Source organism: Carassius auratus, chromosome 13, assembly GCF_003368295.1.
Source record: "Carassius auratus strain Wakin chromosome 13, ASM336829v1, whole genome shotgun sequence".
Classification (NCBI taxonomy): domain Eukaryota; kingdom Metazoa; phylum Chordata; class Actinopteri; order Cypriniformes; family Cyprinidae; genus Carassius; species Carassius auratus.
The window spans coordinates 25,942,329-25,962,042 of record NC_039255.1 but is presented as its reverse complement, the minus strand read 5'-3'; the positions used below and the strand labels follow the sequence as shown (position 1 = coordinate 25,962,042).

Here is a 19,714-nt window from a genome sequence, read left to right as displayed (position 1 = left end):
TTAGGGGGTAGGATTTTTTGTTGCATAGTGTATGAAACATTTTAACTGAAACAACCAATAAAAACTTCAGAATCAGCTGTGGGGCGGAGTTTGCACTGAAATGGATTGGGGAGAAATTTTTTTGCATGCGTGTCATGTGACTGTCTGTCAATGAGTGGGAGACACACCCTATTTTGGAGCTCCCACTCCGTTTTGGAGCTCCCACCCTGTTTTGGAGTTCCCGTCCCTATTTGGAGATCTCCATGCTGAAGTTATACCCTTCCTTTTTTTTTCCAAAGCACTCTGTGGCCTGCGCTCTACACTTGTGCTCCAGTGGTGTCTGCTGTTGCTGGGCAACCATGACCTGCTCTCCATTAAGGGGCAGAAGTTACTTGATAAGACCTTGATAAGATCTTTTTCTTCATAGTTTTTATTTATTTATTTTTTTTATTTATCCTTTATTTAACCAGGAGAAGCCCATTGAGATTAAAAATCTCTTTTGCAAGGGAGACCTGGCCAAGATAGGCAGCTGAATTACATCACATCATTACATACGTACAAAGACACACACTCAAAAAACCATGAGAATAAAATATTAATTAATAGAAACAGTTTGAAAGCCAATTATGCACTTACAATGAAATCTCAATTAAAAACATTGACATGTGAGGGAGTCCAACTCAAAACATCTCATTCTGAACTTAAAAACACTCAAAGGAATCAATTTACTAAGTTTTAAGTTGTTCTGCAGCAAATTCCATGTAAAGGGAGCAGAATAAACAAAGGCCTTTTTACCCAGCTCAGTACTGATATGTGGGACAGAAAACAAGACAACAGCCTGAGAACGCAGAGAGTAATGACCAGCACTTTTTTTCATAAGAAGTGAACATAAATAGGATGGAAGCACACCAAGAATAGCCTTATATATAAATATGTACCAATGACAAAGCCTCCGTGTGGCCAGAGCAGACCACCCTACACGAGAGTACAGCTCACAGTGGTGGGTGCGAGCTTTACAATTAGTAATAAATCTCAGTGATGCATGATAGGCTGCGTCAATCATTTGAAGGCATTGAGCAGATGAATGCATATATAATATATCACCATAGTCCAGCACAGATAAAAAAGTGGATGCCACTAACCGTTTTTTAACATTAAAAGAAAAACACAGCTTATTTCGAAAGTAAAAACCCAATTTTAGCCTCAACTTTCTCACTAGACAGTGAACATGAGGCTTAAATGACAGGCAATCATCAATAACAATTCCAAGATACTTATAAGTTGTAACAGTCTGTATTTCATGTCCGTCAAGAGTAATCACTGAAGGAACATTCAGTGGTCTATTCCGAGTGCCCGTGAAGAGCATACATTTGGTTTTTTCTGCATTAAGCACAAGTTTCAACTGTAGCAACGTGTTTTGAACCACAGTGAAGGCATTCTGTAAATGTGCAATGGCTTGTTTAAGAGAGGGAGCACAGCAGTAAATAACGGTGTCATCTCATAAAAATGAAAGTTTGCATCAGACACATGCCGATTAAGGTTATTTATATAAATAGTAAATAAAATAGGGCCTAACACAGATCCTTGTGGAACCCCTTTAAGGATTGGTAAAATACCTGATTGAACACCATCATACTTAATGCACTGGGTTCTGTCACTAAGATAGTTTGAGAACCAAGAGACAGTATTCTCTGAAAACCCCGAATTAAGAAGCCTAATCTTTAAAACATCATGATCAACCGTGTCAAAAGCTTTTGACAAATCAATAAAAAGTGCTGCACAGTGCTGCTTCTTGTCACGAGCAACAGAGATGTCATTTATCACCTTCATTGCAGCTGTGATGGTACTATGTTTTTTTCTAAAACCAGACTGAACTGGGGATAAAATGTCCTGTACATGCAAGAAGTATTTAATCTGATCACTCACCAGGGATTCAAGCGTTTTGGCCAAAACAGACAAATTAGAAATTGGCCTGTAATTATTTAAATTTGACGGGTCACCCCCTTTCAATAATGGACAAACAAATGCAGATTTCCATATTTTGGGAATAGTATTGCTCTCTAAAGTAAGATTAAAAAGGTACGTTAGACAATCAGCAGCTATTTTTAAGAAGTAGGGCTCTATAAGATCAGGTCCTGGAGGTTTTTCAGGAGCCAGCCCTTTTAGGGCTTTTTGAACATCAGCCACTGAGAATGGAGTGAGATTGAAGACACTTGTAGAGACTGGTACATCTCTTCAAGGTGTCACAGTATAAGGACAAGCAGTGTCAAACAAAGAACCAGACTGAATAAAATACTCATTAAAATGGTTCAATATCTCCAGCTTGTCATGAACTACTACAGACTCTTTCATAATAAAAGAAGGAACATTAATACTATCTTTGTTTGAAGAAAGTAATTTTATAGCCTTCCAAAATTTTCTGGGATCATTTAAGGTGTTAGTAGTAGCTGACAGATAAAAGTCAGATTTTGCTTTCTCAATAAAAGAAGAACATTTATTTCTTAACTGCCTAAAAACAAGCCAATCAGATGAAGAGCCCGATTTTCTTGCTTTGGCCCAAGCTAAATTGCGGTCATGAAGAATATCTCCAAGCTCAGAGGAAAACCAGGGATTTTCCCGCCCCTTAACTCTGAATCTCTTTAGTGGGGCGTGTCTATTTATTACTTGCAAAAAACTATCCCGGAAAAAGATCCAGGCTGACTCCACATCGGGAATCAGCTCTATTCTACTCCAATCACAATTAAACAATTAGTTATCACTGAACATGTCGTATTAAACTTAAATAATTATTAGTTTCTAAAATAATATTTTTCCTGCAAGCAGAGGTCATGACAAACATCTAGTGATCATTTGAGCATGATTGATTCCATTCAATGCGCACATTTTCATTAAGCAGAACTCTTTAAGTCTTTTTGTGAACTTCACTAAACAAATGTGTGTGTGCCGCGCAAACCAGCAAAAGATAAAGATGCAAACATGTAGGACAAGTAGAAAATGTATCTGTATGTAAGCTGATTATTAGCCTACTCTTGAGAGAGAACTAGTTTGGTTTTTGAGAGATGCACAATGGGGCTGTTTGATTGGTGAGCACGCTGTTTAAATCATTGCCTTTTAAATAGATAGAACTAATATAACATTTATGATTTATTATTATAGGTGAAATTACTCTTGCAATGCTCAGATTTCTGAGAGATGCACGGAGAAAAAATAACAATGCTGTGTTTTATTTGTGCTCTTTTCATACATAAAGTTTACATTAATTCACTTCACACTCGTTGCTTTAGAGGTCTGTGTATAATATTGCGCTGATCCCCTGACTCAACTGTTATCTAGCAAACACCAGACTGTGTCAGCTTCAGCCGAGTACTCAGACAGAATTATTCCTTGTCCGTCATTCGTTTTTGAAGTCATCATCCGTGCCATTCCAAATTATGTATTCGGCTTCAGGCACAACCCAAATTATTATGTTACATATTTTATTTTTACATGCAACATAGATAAGGTCATAGAAAGTAACAGCTCTACACAATATTGTAATCCTAAAATCCATGTTGGACTTATTGTTATGTTTAATTCATGCTGGAGTAGTCGATTGTTTCTGAAAAATATTTGCTGTATTTATGTGTGCATGCCTAATGGAGTCAAACATATCCCTTCTAGCCTTTAGAGTTTAGCTCCAAACCTAATTAAACACACTTGAACCAGCTAATCAAGCTCTTACTAGACAAACTAGAAACTTCCAGGTGTGTTAAGGCCAGTTGGAGCTAAACTTTTCAGGGCATTGGCCCTCCAGGATCTAGTTTGGAGACCTCTGTCCTAAATAGTTATTTTTGAACATGCTTTTTGATAATTACAAATAATAATGTAAAATTATTTTCTTAGAATAGGAGATATGCTGTCTCTCACATCACGTACATTATCAGTAGTTAAGTATGTGGTCTTGAAGAAGATTATTTTTCTCTCATTTGGACTCGGTCTTGACTTGGACTTGAAACTTTTGGACTTGGACTTGACTTGGACTCGAACCTCTTTGAACTCGGTCTTGACTAGTCCTGGACTTGACTACAGCTCTAGTGAAGATTGCTGGTGTGTCACTGCAGATTTATCATTAGACTGACAAGAGATGCAGAAATACTGAGATAAGCTTTCAGTACTTACAAGTTCTGTTGATAAGTTTTAATTTAACTTACATTTTTGAGTCATCATTTTAAAACATTAAGAATTTTCAGCTTGACAAATTGAGTTATTTTAGTCCAGTGTTTTTCAATAGCAAAGTTCATAAACTGTAAATAAATAGAAAGTTATTTCTGGAGCTGTTAATCATCTTCTGCTGAGATCTTGAGAGGTTTATTTGATTTAATTTGCAGTCTTAATGTTTCAATGCATCAGATCAGTTATAATGTGCAGAAATTAATTTAAATGGGAATTTAACCTTCTTTCATTTGTGTATTTAACTTGCTGCTCTTCCATTATTGATAAATAGTTTCTGGCCTACAGGTTTTATTTATCTTTTAGTTATTTTCCCATGTGACAAGATCTTACTTGTTTTAGACGCTGTTAGAGCCGAATCCTCCCTACTGCTCTCTAAAGAGATATGTGTTAAAAATAACACACTGTGTGAATGTGAAACAGACAGATGTAAAAATATTAACCGTTTCAATGTGTGAGAACCACAAGTGCGTAAGTGACATTTCACCAACTTTAGGGAGGGCCAAACCAAAAATTGACCATAGTTTGATCTGACTTTGTGTACTGATTTTAATTATTTATAATAAAAACGCTTTGATGCAATAGCGACGAAACATAGCAGAATCTAATTGACATAGGAGTTTATCACACACACACACACACACACACACACACACACACACACACACACACACACACACACACACACACACACACACACACTTCTACTTAAAAATAGACAGACACATGAGTGGGTTTACAGACCAATCAGCAGGACTTCGCATTTCCTTCCCTTTACTACACAAAAATGAATTCACGCGTCATCCATAAGCAAACACAATCCCACGTCCACATATACATAATGCAGTAGACCTACAGCAGTCACTCCCAGCCCGCCGGGTTACACGTGCGATTGAATTTGTCTTGTTATAAAATTAAACTGACACCAGCTCACATGCTGAAGCACACGGACCCCAACCACAATGACGCTCTGGGGATACTTTTAATAAAGACCAACCACAGCTCACTAAATACTCATGGGGCGGGGTCATTCAAAACATAAAGAAGCACTTCACCACAATATTATTGATCTTCATCATTTCAACACACACTTCAGTTTCTACAAGTGAATAATAATGGAAACCAGTTTTATCACTAATAATTAATGATGTTATTTCTAGATTTTAACAGCACGCAGGAAACTGCTCAAAGACAGAAGTAAAAGCATCAGTAAAACACTTGTGTGCAAAAGGAGAGAATAGCTTATAAACTGTGTTGAGAGCAGATGTGTGGTTGACAGAATGCACTTTATCACACTGAAGAACATGTTTCACACAATCTAAAGCAGCACTTCTTCATAATGCACAGACATATAGTGCAGATCTAGAAGAATTTCAACACTCAGATCAGAGGAAGTTAAAACCACACGAGGAGCTGAGAGTATTTAAAGAAAGAGTTGAGAGCAAATGATGAAGAGAAAGAGAAAATGTCTGAGTGTCATCTGTGTCTGCTGGGACTGATCGCTCTCTCTTCACTTCTCACAGGTAAAGACATCTGTGTTTTCTCTTCAACACATTCAGTGCAATCAGTCTGAGAAAGAGTTTCTTCTTGTGTTTGATACAGAACACACTGATTCTTCCTGAACACACTCAAACTAGACAGATTCACTCTCAAACATCTCTCAATTATTCTCTGATGAAGAGTGTGTTTGTGATTTGAACAGCTCTCTGATGAAGAACAAGAGTTTATTCTGGAGAGTGTGTTTGTAATAACTGCTGAAAAAGACTGATCTGAACCTTCTGCTTTCTGTGATTCATTTATTAATATCTATCATAATGATCACTCAGATCTTCTTGTGTTTCAGGTATCAGTGGAGAGGATGATGTTCATGTGTTCATCAGATCAGGTGAAGATGTCCGTCTGCCCTGTAATAATGCTCTTCCTGATGCTCTTCATGACTGCAACTCAACTTCATGGAGCTATAACGGAGGCAGTCGATCAGGAACAGTTGAACTGATTACTAAAGGGATAAAGAATGACATCAAGAGACATGAGAGACTGAGTCTGGGGTCTGACTGCTCTCTGAACATCAGGAAGATCTCAACAGAAGATTATGGATCTTACACCTGCCAACAATGGATTCATGTGAATGGAAAAGACCAAAAACTAGGAAATGACCCACGTGTTTATCTGCATGTTCTTCATGGTAATTTAATGATTATTTGTTCAGTATAAAAAGTGCAAATTCTTGATTTAATCTCTCCTGATGTTTGAAGAGTGTGTGATGTGTGTGTTATTCTGTGTTTCAGTCTCATCCTCACAGACTCAGATCAGTTCAGGTCTCTCTGTGTCTCTCTCCTGTCGGCTGTATTCATATCCTCGAGTCTCTTGTGATGAATGGATCAGTTCTGGGGAAATTCATCTGTTCTGGGTGAATCAGGCTGGTGTTAAACAGACGAGATCATCCTCATCAGATCCCTGTATCATCTCTCTGACTACAACACTCCTGAATGAAGATCACAACAGAGAGTGGAGATGTAATGTTACTCAGAAAGATCAAGTCAAGACCTCAGTCTCATTCACTGTCAAGAGATCAGGTGAGAAAACATCTCCTCTATCAGTGTTAGACGCTCATAATGTTAACATTAAAGACTGTTTGTGCCAAAAACTGAGGAACTAAAGCTTCTTTCAGTCTGACAGAAGAAACTCAAAGCACTTCTGCAAACTAATGAACTGTAGTTGAGTTTAACAGCTCAAGATCTGCTTCTGGGAACGAAGGAATTGAAACTTTTAACTTTTAATGTAATGTGATAAAAGTTATAATATGATTGTCATATTCTGCGTCTGGGGTTTTCACATGTTTTAGATCCAGGGACCAAAACTTCCCGAAGCTCCTGATAATTACAGCAGAGTTTAAGACTAAAGTTAATGTGTGCGAGTGTTGAACATAATGTGCTTGTTTTATTGTACAAACGCTCCACATTATATTATACTGTATTCTCCAGAAAATAAGACTCAACTGGTCAAACTTGATAGAAAACAACAAAAACAGACAAGTCTCATCGATGTAGAAGTCAGATTTTATTACATTCAGAGGAAATTTAACACAGTCCTAGCAGAAAATACAACCAAACGTTAATAAACTTTATAAAGATGTATTTTACTTCCCCTCACTCCACATCCTTTACATTTAATGATATTCAGTTCAGGACTAAAATGGGAAAATATGTGAATAAAAAACATAGGCCTATATATTCATTACAAAAATTGTTATTTATTGTTTATTTTTAAACAGTTTTTAATCTATTTTAATGTCAAGCCGTACAGTATTTAAAGTCAGTGTGAGCCTCTTTCTCTGGTTCAGTGTGAAGTCGTGAAGTTTGATTGTTGAACTATTATTTATTATCTAGTGTTTGTAGAGGAGCGCGGGACACACAGTAACACAGGGTTAGATGATACACACATGATTGAATATTTACACACACGCTAGCAGAACAACATTTACTGTGTTTAGATATCTCTGAACATCTATTTTACCATAGTAGAAGTACATTTTTCATCTCAGTTATTAGTATTCAATTATAATGAGATGAATCTGCTATTATTATTTTAATCTCCGATCTGTTCTTTGTCAGGTTAGATAGTTTATTAATGCTATTATTAGAGATGCCATTTACACGGTTTACTTTAATGAGTTTTAATTAAGTTAATAATTGTATTTTATTGACAAAATACTTTAGTTTTCTTCTTGTGTGGAAGTCAAAAGTGTCACACTGTGGTCTGCTCTCCTCTACTTCTCTCGTCTCAATATCTGTCGACCAGCACAGACGACAAACTGCACAACAGACCAATTACAATAAAAACCAAATAGAGCATCACAGTCCGCCCACAGCTGGTGCCGGAAGTAAAAATTCAATGCAATTTCTGCATTGACATTTGGGGTATAAGCCATAAAAACGTAACCATACATGGTAGACCTAAAACCAGCTACGGCTGTACTAAGCGATAGTATATGCTCATATAAACGCAAAAGGATCATGGGGCACTAACCTTGTTTTGCCTTTTATTCACGATGTCTTGGCTAAGTACTTCATTACCCACAATCCCGAACAAACCCACAATCCCACAGTGATGCATCTGATTGGTGGAGCTCGTGTAACCGTCTGGTTAAACCCCGCGAAGGTCCGTGAAGACTGAATATCATTAATAATAAAATAAAATAAAATAAAAACCTGTGTTGTGTTTTTGCACGGTAGACTTATCAGAGCAATCATGATCTCCTTGGCTGCCATTGAGAGTTTTGCAGAGAGCTTGGTAACTTAGCTAAGCTACTGTAGGCTTCATATGGTATGAGTCATATCAAGCATTTTATGATGCCACTGTCAAAACAATATTAAGCTTAGACATACCTTTTAGTGCATTTACTGAACATTTGTGTAATGGCAATGACATTTGATTGCAGTCAGGTACAGAGCACTGCACCATGTTGCTGACATTATTGTTAACTGCTTTCACACAGGCACAATATATACAATACACGATGATAAATATGAAAATCAATACACAATACTTATATAAAACACTATTTATTAACACAATACTGAAAGAACTGCTATTACTGCACATTCACTATATAAAATAAAATTCACTGGAGGAAAAAGCTTGCGCGGCCATCATCAGATTTGGAAGTCGCTCAAAAGGCTTGTTCACTGTTGTGGCTTCAGTCGAATTCAGTGAGGCGCGGTGGTTTATGGGATGAGTAGTTCCTTCGCTCGAAATGAAAATATACACGGTCTTGTACCTTTGACTTTTTTGGGATTTCCTCTTACTTTTTTCACTCAGAATGATATGTTGTATGCTTATGAGTTCAGCCGTAGCTGGTTATCCTCACACATGCTCTAACACTCTTTAGATACGGATTCCTGAAAGTCAATGGGAGAAATGAATGGGAAATTTACTTCCAGCACCAGAGCTCTCTCGGGCTGTGGGTGGGACTGTGATGCTCGATAATTCTGTTCAGCACAGCTCAATCCTCACTAAAACATTCATCCAGAAAACATAGAGCTCTTTATAAAAACTGAATCGATGATAAACTGTAAATGTGTTCAGCATTCTGCAACAAATATTTTCTTTACTATTATAAGTGGTGAAATAATCAGGATGTGCGTTAATTAAGATCGAAGAAAACATAGATATGTATATTATATTGCATTTCTGTAAATAGATCATTATAAACATTACACACCGCACCTTTAAGCAAACAATTTCATCATGCTCTTTCTGTCAATGAAAAAATAATAATTTTGAAAATAACAACAAATAAAATAAAAAAAAATTAAAAAATCAATCAGGGAAAGGTTAACTAAGGAAAAAAATAAATAAAGTCTGATTATCAAACCTCAAAACTATGTTCACCGTGATCTCAAAACCATCAGTGAATACTATCACACACACACAGAAATATTGCTATAAAAACCTACTCCAGTGCCTACTTTAAGTGTCTACGGTTTATTTAGCCGTTTTGTGTATTATACAAGTGACTTTGAGAAGTAAATCAGCACATTTCAGATAATTTAAAAAAGGAAACTGGAAAATACAGTATAGAAAATGATTTGGAGACACTTTAGAGATCTCTGTTCTACATGTGATTCACCTGAACTAACATTCATCTTTTACAGCTCCAGATAAACCAGAGACAGCAGTCCCAGACTCTCAGAAAACTACAGGTACACCGTCATCATCACAGTCTTTATCATATCAGTGCTGTGCATCATGCTAGAGTTATCTTGTGTATTAACTGATTAAAATATGTTTATCATATTCTACATGTGATTCATCTGAACTAACATTCATCTTTCACAGCTCCAGGTAAACCAGAGACAGCAGGCCCAGACTCTACAGGTACACCGTCATCATCACAGTTTTCTCATTCAGTGCAGTACATCATGCTAGAGTTATCTTGTGTATTACCTGTCCAGGTGGAAAAGATGTAGTATTATATTAGGGCTGTGCAATATGGGCAAAAAAAAAAAAAAAACTTTTTTTTTTATCAATTTTACGATTTTGATTTTAATCACGATTTTGACACACACATAATTGCTTTACAGTAATACATGCATTCAGTGTAAATTTGAAACATATTTCCAAAAGAAAACCAATGAGAGCTATATCAAAAAGTTGTAACGTCTCTAGAACAGACATGAGACAAAATAATCACTAAGTAAAGATGTCAAACAAAATGTCTAGACATATGCAAAAAAATAAAAAAATAAAGAAAATACACGCTGATACACGCTGCTCTCGCTCGGAGAGAGTGCACACACTTAAAACATGTCTCCTCTCGTCTCAAACTGTGTCCTGTGCACTCACAACTCTCTCTATGCTCATGTGCTAGATATTCATTATTTCCACACCTTTCTATTTCTAATCTTTTCTGTTCTCATATTTTACCGTGTGCAGTGTGAACGCTCTGATCCATTAACATGGGCTCGAAAAAATACACATCACAGTCAGAGTGTGTGAACCTGGAGTTAGGCTCAGTCTGTTCTGTTCTGTTCTCGAGCTCCACTAAGGAGCGCTGCATCATGATAAGATCAGACAGTATACTGCAGGAGGTCAGGGCCGTGGAAAATCATGCTATAAAGTGATTTAGAAATCGCACACACTCAAACAGTGATTTTATTATGATTTCGATTAATCGCACAGCCCTATATGAAATGCTTTAAAAATATACTTGAAATTCGAGTAGTATCTTTATAATACATTTGTGTTCCCAACAGGTAATTTCTACACACAGTTCTGCATCCCAAAAAAACATTAATGAAATATGTCAGTGTCTTATTAAATGGGAGGGGGGGGGGGGGGGGGCACATAAATATACATTGCATCCCATGTTATTAAGAGAAGATGATTCCAGCAGAACATCATTCAGATCTAAAGCAGAAAGCTCTGGATTTCAGCAGCATAAAGAAGAACAATAGACAATAAATCAGTCACAGGACATAAATCAAAGGTCAGAGGTCACAGTATATATTATATCAGATAATATGTTAAGCTGTCATATGGGCATGTTGTCACATTTCACTTACATTTGTTGAGAGTAAATAAAGAAAACTGTAACGTTATAGAAATATATAATAAAATGATCAACAGATGAAGAGGTAATAATTAAGTCAAGCTTTGGGGAGTTGATCGACCCCATCTACGTTTTGATCATCATTCTGAATCCAGTTCATAGTCTTCTTCAACTTTTGGTTCAAAATGTTATTTCTTTATTTCTTATGAAACACATTAAACTGTTTAAAAATATAATGCATGATGCTAAAATAAAAAACATTTCTTCACAAGCTTTCTTTTAATGTTTTGTATGTTCAGATATTCATATAACAAAATATCTACACATTAAACCCTAAATACGGACATAGTAGTATACTTACAGTATGATGTAAAGTTCACTTAAAGAAAACTTATGAGTATACTTGCAGTATAAAACTACTAAACTGTATATTGTAGACCAAAAAATTTATGATTGTAATATTATTTATATGTATTTGTGAAGTGTTAGTGCATGATGAAGTTATATATACTGCATGAGTTAAAGTCTGCATGAAGATGTTAGGATCATATGACAGACACAGGGAGAAGAGCTCATTTTGATCATACCAGAATGTGTACATGTAACGTGTTCGACTGATGCCTAGGGTGGCTTGTTCCACCGATGCATGTATAAATATATCAACTGATGTAAGCATGAAGTATACATTCTATTTTAAACAAACCAACATGTTTCTGTACCTTGTAAGGAATTTTGGTCAGGGGTAAATAAGTTATGATTACTGTTAAAAGCCCCAGAGAAACGAACATATAGCTGGCAAATACAACAAGTTTCTCTCCTATGCCTGATATATATGACAATAAAGATTTTTGACAAGACAACTGGTATGTGGCCCTGTGATTGAAATGTAAAGGGGACAAAGACTGATTTTAGATCAACAATATTTACACTAAGCTTTGGCAATGTTGTATTTACATTCATGCCATTAAAGCAATATTTAATTGAATTGAAAATTGAGAGAGAGAGAGAGAGAGAGAGAGAGAGAGAGACGGAGACACACAGAGAGAGAGAGAGAGAGAGAAAGAGAGAGACACAGAGAGAGAGAGAGAGAGAGAGAGAGAGAGAGATCATGTGTGTATTAGGCTAGGTACCTCTGTGTGTCTCTAAACACTCTTCAGCTGCAGAGTGTTCCATACAGAGCTGTCTCTAAACAGCTCTGTATGGGGGTAAATTGATGCCAAAACCATTTAAAATGGACAGACTAAAAGTCACAAATAGATATTACAACTTGTAAACACAAAACATCCTGATTCACAAATAGAAATCAGGGACTTGTACGTGAAAACTAGAATTTGAATGAATGTAAAGTGACTTGTTTCCGGTGAACATCATGTTCTGTTTGTAGATTGTGTCACTGTTGTTTTCAGGATTCTGACACTGTTTCGCTGTTGTGACAAAATAATGCCATAATCATTGAAAATGAAGAGACTAGGAGTCAAAAATGCATATTACAATTTGTAAACACAAAACAAGATCTACAAATAAATTTAAAATCTGCAAATGTAAAACACAATCTGTAAATAGATTCCAAATCTGCAAACAAACTCCTCATGATCCGCAAATGTAAAACAAGATTAACTAATAGATAAAAAATCCACAAACAGACTCTTTCTGATTCACAAATAGAAAACAGTGACTTGTACTTGACAACCAGAATTGAATGGATGCAAAGTGATTTGTCTGCGCATGAGAGTCATTATTTGTTTGTAGATTGTGTTGGATTTGTTTTCAGAATTTTGGCACAGCTGTTTTGCAGAAATCTACAAATGCCCTCCTCACAATTTGCAAACAAAAACGGTCTAACTTGTATTTTCAAACCACTGTAAAAAGACATTCTTACACATTCTGTGCAAAGCTCAGCATGCAAGTGTTGAATCTGTGTTTGCAGATCACAGGGCATTCAGATTCCTCTGCACACAGCCAATCAGGGGTATTGCTTCAATGTGATGTCATGCCCCCTCAATAAGCCCTTTTCAAAATAAGAGCTGACTCTTCTCTGACGGCTGGAGCTGGGCTGGGCTCACTGTCATTTTCCGTTGCTGGTGTCATAGAGCTGACAGGCGGACAGAGCCTGGGCAGCGCAGGGAAAGGATGGACCGACCAGCGCTCACAAGATGGGTTGTCATGTACGTGGTCGCTCGACTAAGTAGCTGCGTGACATTTAAAGAATAACTTTATCGCACCCCAATACGTTGACATTATGCACCGTTGTAAAAACTGGTCAGAAACCGGCTCACCAACAGCCTGGTGTTAGCCAGTTAACCCCATAACTTGTCCAACTAATGTTAGCCTATAGTGGTGGGCGATACTGCAAAATTTGGTATCGATCCGATACCAATACGATACTTTTTTCTTGAAAAAAATAAATAAAACTTTTGTGTAGGGGAGTGCAATATGTCTATGTCATTATTTCTGAGGTGGATGAATGATCAATTATTTAGCCAATATTTTTATTAATGTATTGAAGTCCACAAATGTATTAGTTATTAGGCACTGTAGAATGAATTCATTACAGCCTTAAAAAAAAAAAAAAAAAGAATTAAAAAAAATTCTCTCCCTTTTTTCTGGTTTTAAAAGCAAATGAAAATAAAGTGCACACAATTATTACTGAAGAACAGACAAAGAACAAATATACCTGTGCAATTATATTCCCTGAGCCCCCCTTCTGGACTTCAATGTGCTATCAGCTTCGACATTGGCTTTGCTCACTCTTTTTGCTGCTCCTCGGCACGTTGTGTCAGTGAGTCACGTGACGACACAACAACGATTCATAGCAGAGCAGCAGGAGGAGTAGCAAAGTGGGCCAGGATGTGAAAGCAGCGTTTGCTCAGGATTGTAGAGGTAGAAGACACGAGCAAAGTATAATGAACGTAGATGAGAGATATTTAAATTAAAATATCGATTCAATTCCAATTGTATCGATCCGATACCAATACCAGTGATGGCATCGATACTATCGATATTTAGATCGATCCGCCCACCCCTATTAGCCTAATAATATCATTTAGCTTTAGCTTTAGCTGTCTACAACCAAACATGTGTTTACAGAATAGAACAACAGCACATACAGTTAACATTAGCAGTTCTTGCACCTTTTGGGGACATTCTAAAACGCTTATCGTAAAAAAACGCTTAATTTGGCTTAATGTACTAAGACAGTGATATTAACAGACCAAAACCACTAAACATCATACTAATAAATTATACTATCTATAAGAAATCAGATGAGCCCTGAATATGAATGCAACGCGTTTAATAACACAATAAGCCTTTTCCCATAGAACATTCTAAAACTCTTAACATAAAAAAATACTTTAAGGCCATGTTGCAGGTTAACCACCACTTTCGATTAATGGGTACATAAATCACTCAAGGTATGTATATCATTTTTAACATTTCTCAAAAATGGTCTTTAAGACCTATTTTTTAAGTTTTTGGTATTACCGTTTTTTCTTTATGCAACTCGGTGATGATGTCACATTGGGGAGAAGTGGAGGAAAGGTAGCCTCAGCCTAGTATGTAGGCAACCCGTAACCCGTGTTTTTCCAACCTTAAACCCGTGAAAGTGCACTGGAACGGCAGTCAAACCCGTGACTTCCCACCCGTGAACTCGTGTCTCGTACTAGATCAATGTACTCCGAGTTCAGAGGTCACACAGCACGCGAAACAATGATGGCAGCCCCTACAAATAATACTGCCTGCGGATGCAGTGTTTATGCAAGTGGTACACATTGAAAAAACGAATTTAGGTCAATGTAACATTGCAATAAAATAAATAATCTAGTTGCAATTCCTTGCACTCAGAAAGTTTGGCGTAACTTGTTTGGAACGGTACAAAGTCATTAGTAGTTTGAAGTATGTAGTAGTATGAAATAGTGATTACAAGTTCAAAGACCTGCCTGAAGAGGTGGCATGAACCAACATGTATGATGGCCTGCAGCCATGTAATTTCGATCGAACAAGCCGTGAGAGGGCAAATGAGGAATTGCCAATAACTGATGTCCGTCAAAGCCTATGCATGGTCCGAGGAGAATGAGTGGAGAGTTGGTGAAGTGTCCTGGTGAGTTGCTACCATTTAGCATCGCAGCAATGAGCACTGGAGCTAGTTTACGAGCAGCAGTGCACAATAACGACACACACACACACACACACACACACACACACACACACACACACACACACACACACACATATATATATATATATATATATATATATATATATATATATATATATATTAATATTATTATTTATTTTTTTACTTTCATTGAGTAGCACCAAGTGAAAAAAAAATCTACGTTTTCTTTATATCTAGTGGCAGTGATCATGATGTTAGTTCAGGTAAGTACCAGTAACCTTTGTCATAGTGTCGTAGTACTGGTAAACTTTGTCTTTGTCATCTAGAAATAGAAAGCATCATGCAACTATATGGCCGTTTCTAAGCATTTATCTCTTCCTCCGGTGGAAATGTTGTTGCAAACGTAGCCGTGTGTCTGTCGCTGTGTTTGGCAGGTGCTTGTGTGGGTGCTGTCCCATGGAAACTGCGCTGGAAAGCTTGTGCTGTAGGGAAGTGAGTGCGTTTGGGTCGCTGTTGGTCGATATCTCTCTATCTATTTGTCTGTCTATCTATCTATATATGTAGTCTATCTATATATCTATCTATCTATCTATCTATATATATATATATTTATCTATAATCTGCGCTATCTGAATACTCTCGTCTACTACTCGTCTCTCTAGTCACTTTCAATGCTCTCAAGGCGGGCTTTGGTAAATTCTCTCCCCAACGTGATGTGATGCAATGCATTGTGGGGGAAAGGAGACTGCTGTAAGATAGTACCTACTTTTTCGTATTATATTCCGTTTTGTGATACCCAACAACATAAAATACAATGGATAACAGTTTAAATGTTTATTACCAACAAGCAAATTGCACAAATTCATTAAAAAAATAACCTTGCAACACAGCCTTTAACATAGTTTAATGTACTAATACAGTGATATTAAAAATTAAAATTAAATTAAATTTATGCATTTAGCAGACGCTTTTATCCAGAGCGACTTACAGTGCATTCAGGCTATCAATTTTTACAAATCATGTGTTCCCAGGGAATCGAAACCCCCAACCTTGCGCTTGCTCGCACAGTGCTTTACCAGTTGAGCTACAGGAACACTATCATTTTTCGTGTCATTTTGTTCATTTGATCAAATATAATTAAAATGTCAGGTGTTACTTCCCTATCGTCTACTAACATTAGTACTTACGCAAACATTGATCACACTACAAACAATACAAAACTATAATGCTATAATAAACAGAAAAGATTAATTTATTTAATTCATTCATTACCTGGGTCTTCAGTCTGTGATTAGCTCACTTCATCTCTTATCTGACAAGTCTTCGGGTTTGAGTTAACCAAGTCATCTCATGAGACCATAGACTGCAGTTACCCTGGCAAACATTCTGTGTGTATATTATTAATATTATAAATTTTTTTGTATTTATGATTTTAAGTGTACTGCCTTAATGTTTTAATGTTTGTAATTTTTTACAATAATAATAATAATAAAAAAACTGTATAAAGGCTTTAACCATAGACTGTATAACACACCCAGCGCTGGTCTAAACTGAAGATGAACACCGAGCCGAGCCAGATGACGAACAATAGACTGACTCGTTCACGAGTGAAGAACTGGTTGCATCGGTGTTCGGATCACCAGTAGTTCTTTCGGACAGTTCGATTCATTAAACTAGTTGAAGAAAACGGGTCACCGGTTCTTTTGCGCTCGACGTAATGGCGTCATTTGCGATGATTGCCCTTGATTCAAGCCTTCGGTTTACCTGCGCTCATAACATTAGCACAGAATCAGTTCAGAATCAATCACCAAAAGAATCAGTTCAGTTCAGACGCTCTGTGTGTCGGTCTGCTTCACACTGAATCACACATGCGCAGTATCATCAGCTCCTCGGTTCACGAATCAGACGCATCTGACAGAAACGTTTCTTTACTCGTGAACGAGTCATTATCTGGCTCGGCTCGGTGTTCATCTTCAGTTCTCTCTTCACAGCAGTTCAGTCAGTGTACTGTTTGAGTCAATGAATTACTCCGGGATATTGGTTTGTTTTAACTCAGAGGGAGTGTCAGCCACATTAAACAAGTGAACAGCTTAAGTCATTTGTGGATTAATGCGTATTAGAGAACAGCATAAGGGGAGTTATTAATGACATAATTTTCATTTTTGGGTGAACTAACCCTTTAATGATAACGCAATGTCAGTATTGTAATTAAACTTGACCCATCTGACGTAATTGTTCATGACAGAGATTTAACATCATTGTCAGTCAGGAGCATATTTAACAGGAGGCTTGATAGTGACTTCGGTAAGTGCGGTTGACCCTCTTGTTTTTTGTGGCTATAACAATTAGGCTAAGTAATCTCACTCTCTTCCATTTCCCTAAAGGCGGGCGTACACAGTGCGATTTTTGCTGTCGTACAAGTTTGCATTGTGTGTAAATCGTGTATGCTCGTATGATCGTGGCTCGTATCATTTGCGAGGAATTACGAGCCGAGCAGAGTGGCTTATGAGCACTTCCCGACCTCCCGATCATTTTTAAACATGTCTAAGAAGTTTGTGAGCTATTGGTTTGAATTCGTAACATGTGTGGGGTTGAACCATCCGATTTGTTGATCTATCTGAAGTTGACCAATCACGAACTAGGAAAACCACAGAAGAAGAAAGACGAAGACGGCAGCGCCATGGTGAATGTGGACTATTGACCAGAAGTATAAACTCCTAAATCTCTCCTATAAAAGCTGAAGTCTGACATGAACAGCGAGCGCTGTATGATGTTTCTAGCAACGTATACCATGCTTTTGATTTCTCTCTCTCTCTCTCACACACACACACACACACACACACACACACACGCATATGTAGTTTAAGAGGACTCTCCATAGACCTAACTTATTTTCTATCCTGTATATTCTATCCCCATACACTACCTCTATCCATCAAGAAAAAATGCATGTTTAAAATTTCAAGTAAACACTGTATTTTTTTAAGCCATTTGGTTTAAGAGGGCACAGGAATTGTCCTCATAAACCATGTTTACATTGTAATACATATATCAGATATTTATAAACCATATACAAGAACACACACACACACACAGGGTGACCAGACGTCCCTGTTTCCTGTTGCTGAAAAATAACCTGTACGTGTAGAAAACAGTCACGGCTCGTAGCTATCAATATTTTATATGCAGTCAGAGAGGGAGAGCAGTTATATTAGGCGCGTTCGTCTTGAAGCAGCGCTGCACAGAATGATCACTTGTATGACATCAATGTACCGTGAGAGTGATTCGAATGCATTGGATATGTGCTCTCTTATCGCTCTCGCGGTACTTTAATGTCATACAGTGATCCTTCTGTGCAGCGCTGCTTCTGGTCAAACGTGCCTATCAACTTCATGCGATTGCTTCGGAAATTGGCAGGTTGTAAAATCGTGTTGTATATCACCTCATCCGTATGATTTTCAGATAAACTCACTTGTGACGTGTGCGTGGACATACGATCTTCCGACCATCCAAATTCGCACCGTGTACGCCTGCCTTAACATGAAACCTTCGACTGAAACATTAATTTATTTTATTTTTTTATACTGAACAGGTGCAGTGAAGATATTTAAAGAGACGCTATCACTATCTAAAGTACAGAAAGCCTTACATCATCTCTAGGTGCAGTTGCCTTCGGTGCAGCCAGCATCACAAAGGCTGTGGGGCTGGTCACCAGGAAAATGGACAACAAGTAGTGCTTTTGGGGTTTTACTCCTCAGATGACCACCCTGGCTACTGTAGCTGGGATTGCTTCACAGAAGATGGAGGTCTTGAAGAGTAAAGTGTGTGTGTGTGTGTGTGTGTGCGCATTGTGTTTTTACTGTTACAATTACGGTCACTTGCACTTGCAGTCACATGTGTTTTCAGTGTAGTGTAAGATGTGTTTATTATTATTACTCAAAAGCAAAACTTATGGAAATTATTCTTCATTATTTTACACTGGTTTATTTGTATATGTTGTTATTTTGCTTAAAATTAGTGCTGTCAAAATTAGCGCGTTAACGCATTCGATTAATTTGAAATATTTAACGCGTTAAAAAAAAATAACGCAATTAACGCGGTTGCAGTTTTTTTTTATTTCCAGTTGTGGCCTATGTGTGTTCAACGTGCAAAGAAATATGGATAAGACCAAGGAAGGACTTTTAGACGGAAAGTTTCAGTATAAAACTCTGCCGGATTACTCTTCAGTCTGCCACAAGAAACATTACTCTTCATTTAGTCTGCCACAAGAAACAGCAACATTAAAATCATGAACTCAAATGTCATTGTTTAAAAAAAAATAAATAATAACTGTAACAGTGCGCAAATCAGACCTT

The 19,714-nt window shown here is 37.2% G+C and overlaps 1 protein-coding gene across 1 annotated transcript in view; it reads left to right on the top strand.

Annotated features, from left to right (window-relative positions):
* The first annotated feature begins 5,337 nt into the window (after positions 1-5,337).
* LOC113113126 (uncharacterized) overlaps positions 5,338-19,714 on the top strand; it is a 69,173-nt gene continuing 54,796 nt past the window's right edge. The window contains exons 1-5 of the mRNA XM_026279308.1: positions 5,338-5,711; positions 6,032-6,373; positions 6,477-6,764; positions 9,846-9,893; positions 10,030-10,068. Of these exons, the coding sequence (XP_026135093.1) occupies positions 5,654-5,711; positions 6,032-6,373; positions 6,477-6,764; positions 9,846-9,893; positions 10,030-10,068 (775 nt within the window). The 5' untranslated portion in view covers positions 5,338-5,653. The remainder of the gene's footprint in view (positions 5,712-6,031; positions 6,374-6,476; positions 6,765-9,845; positions 9,894-10,029; positions 10,069-19,714) is intronic.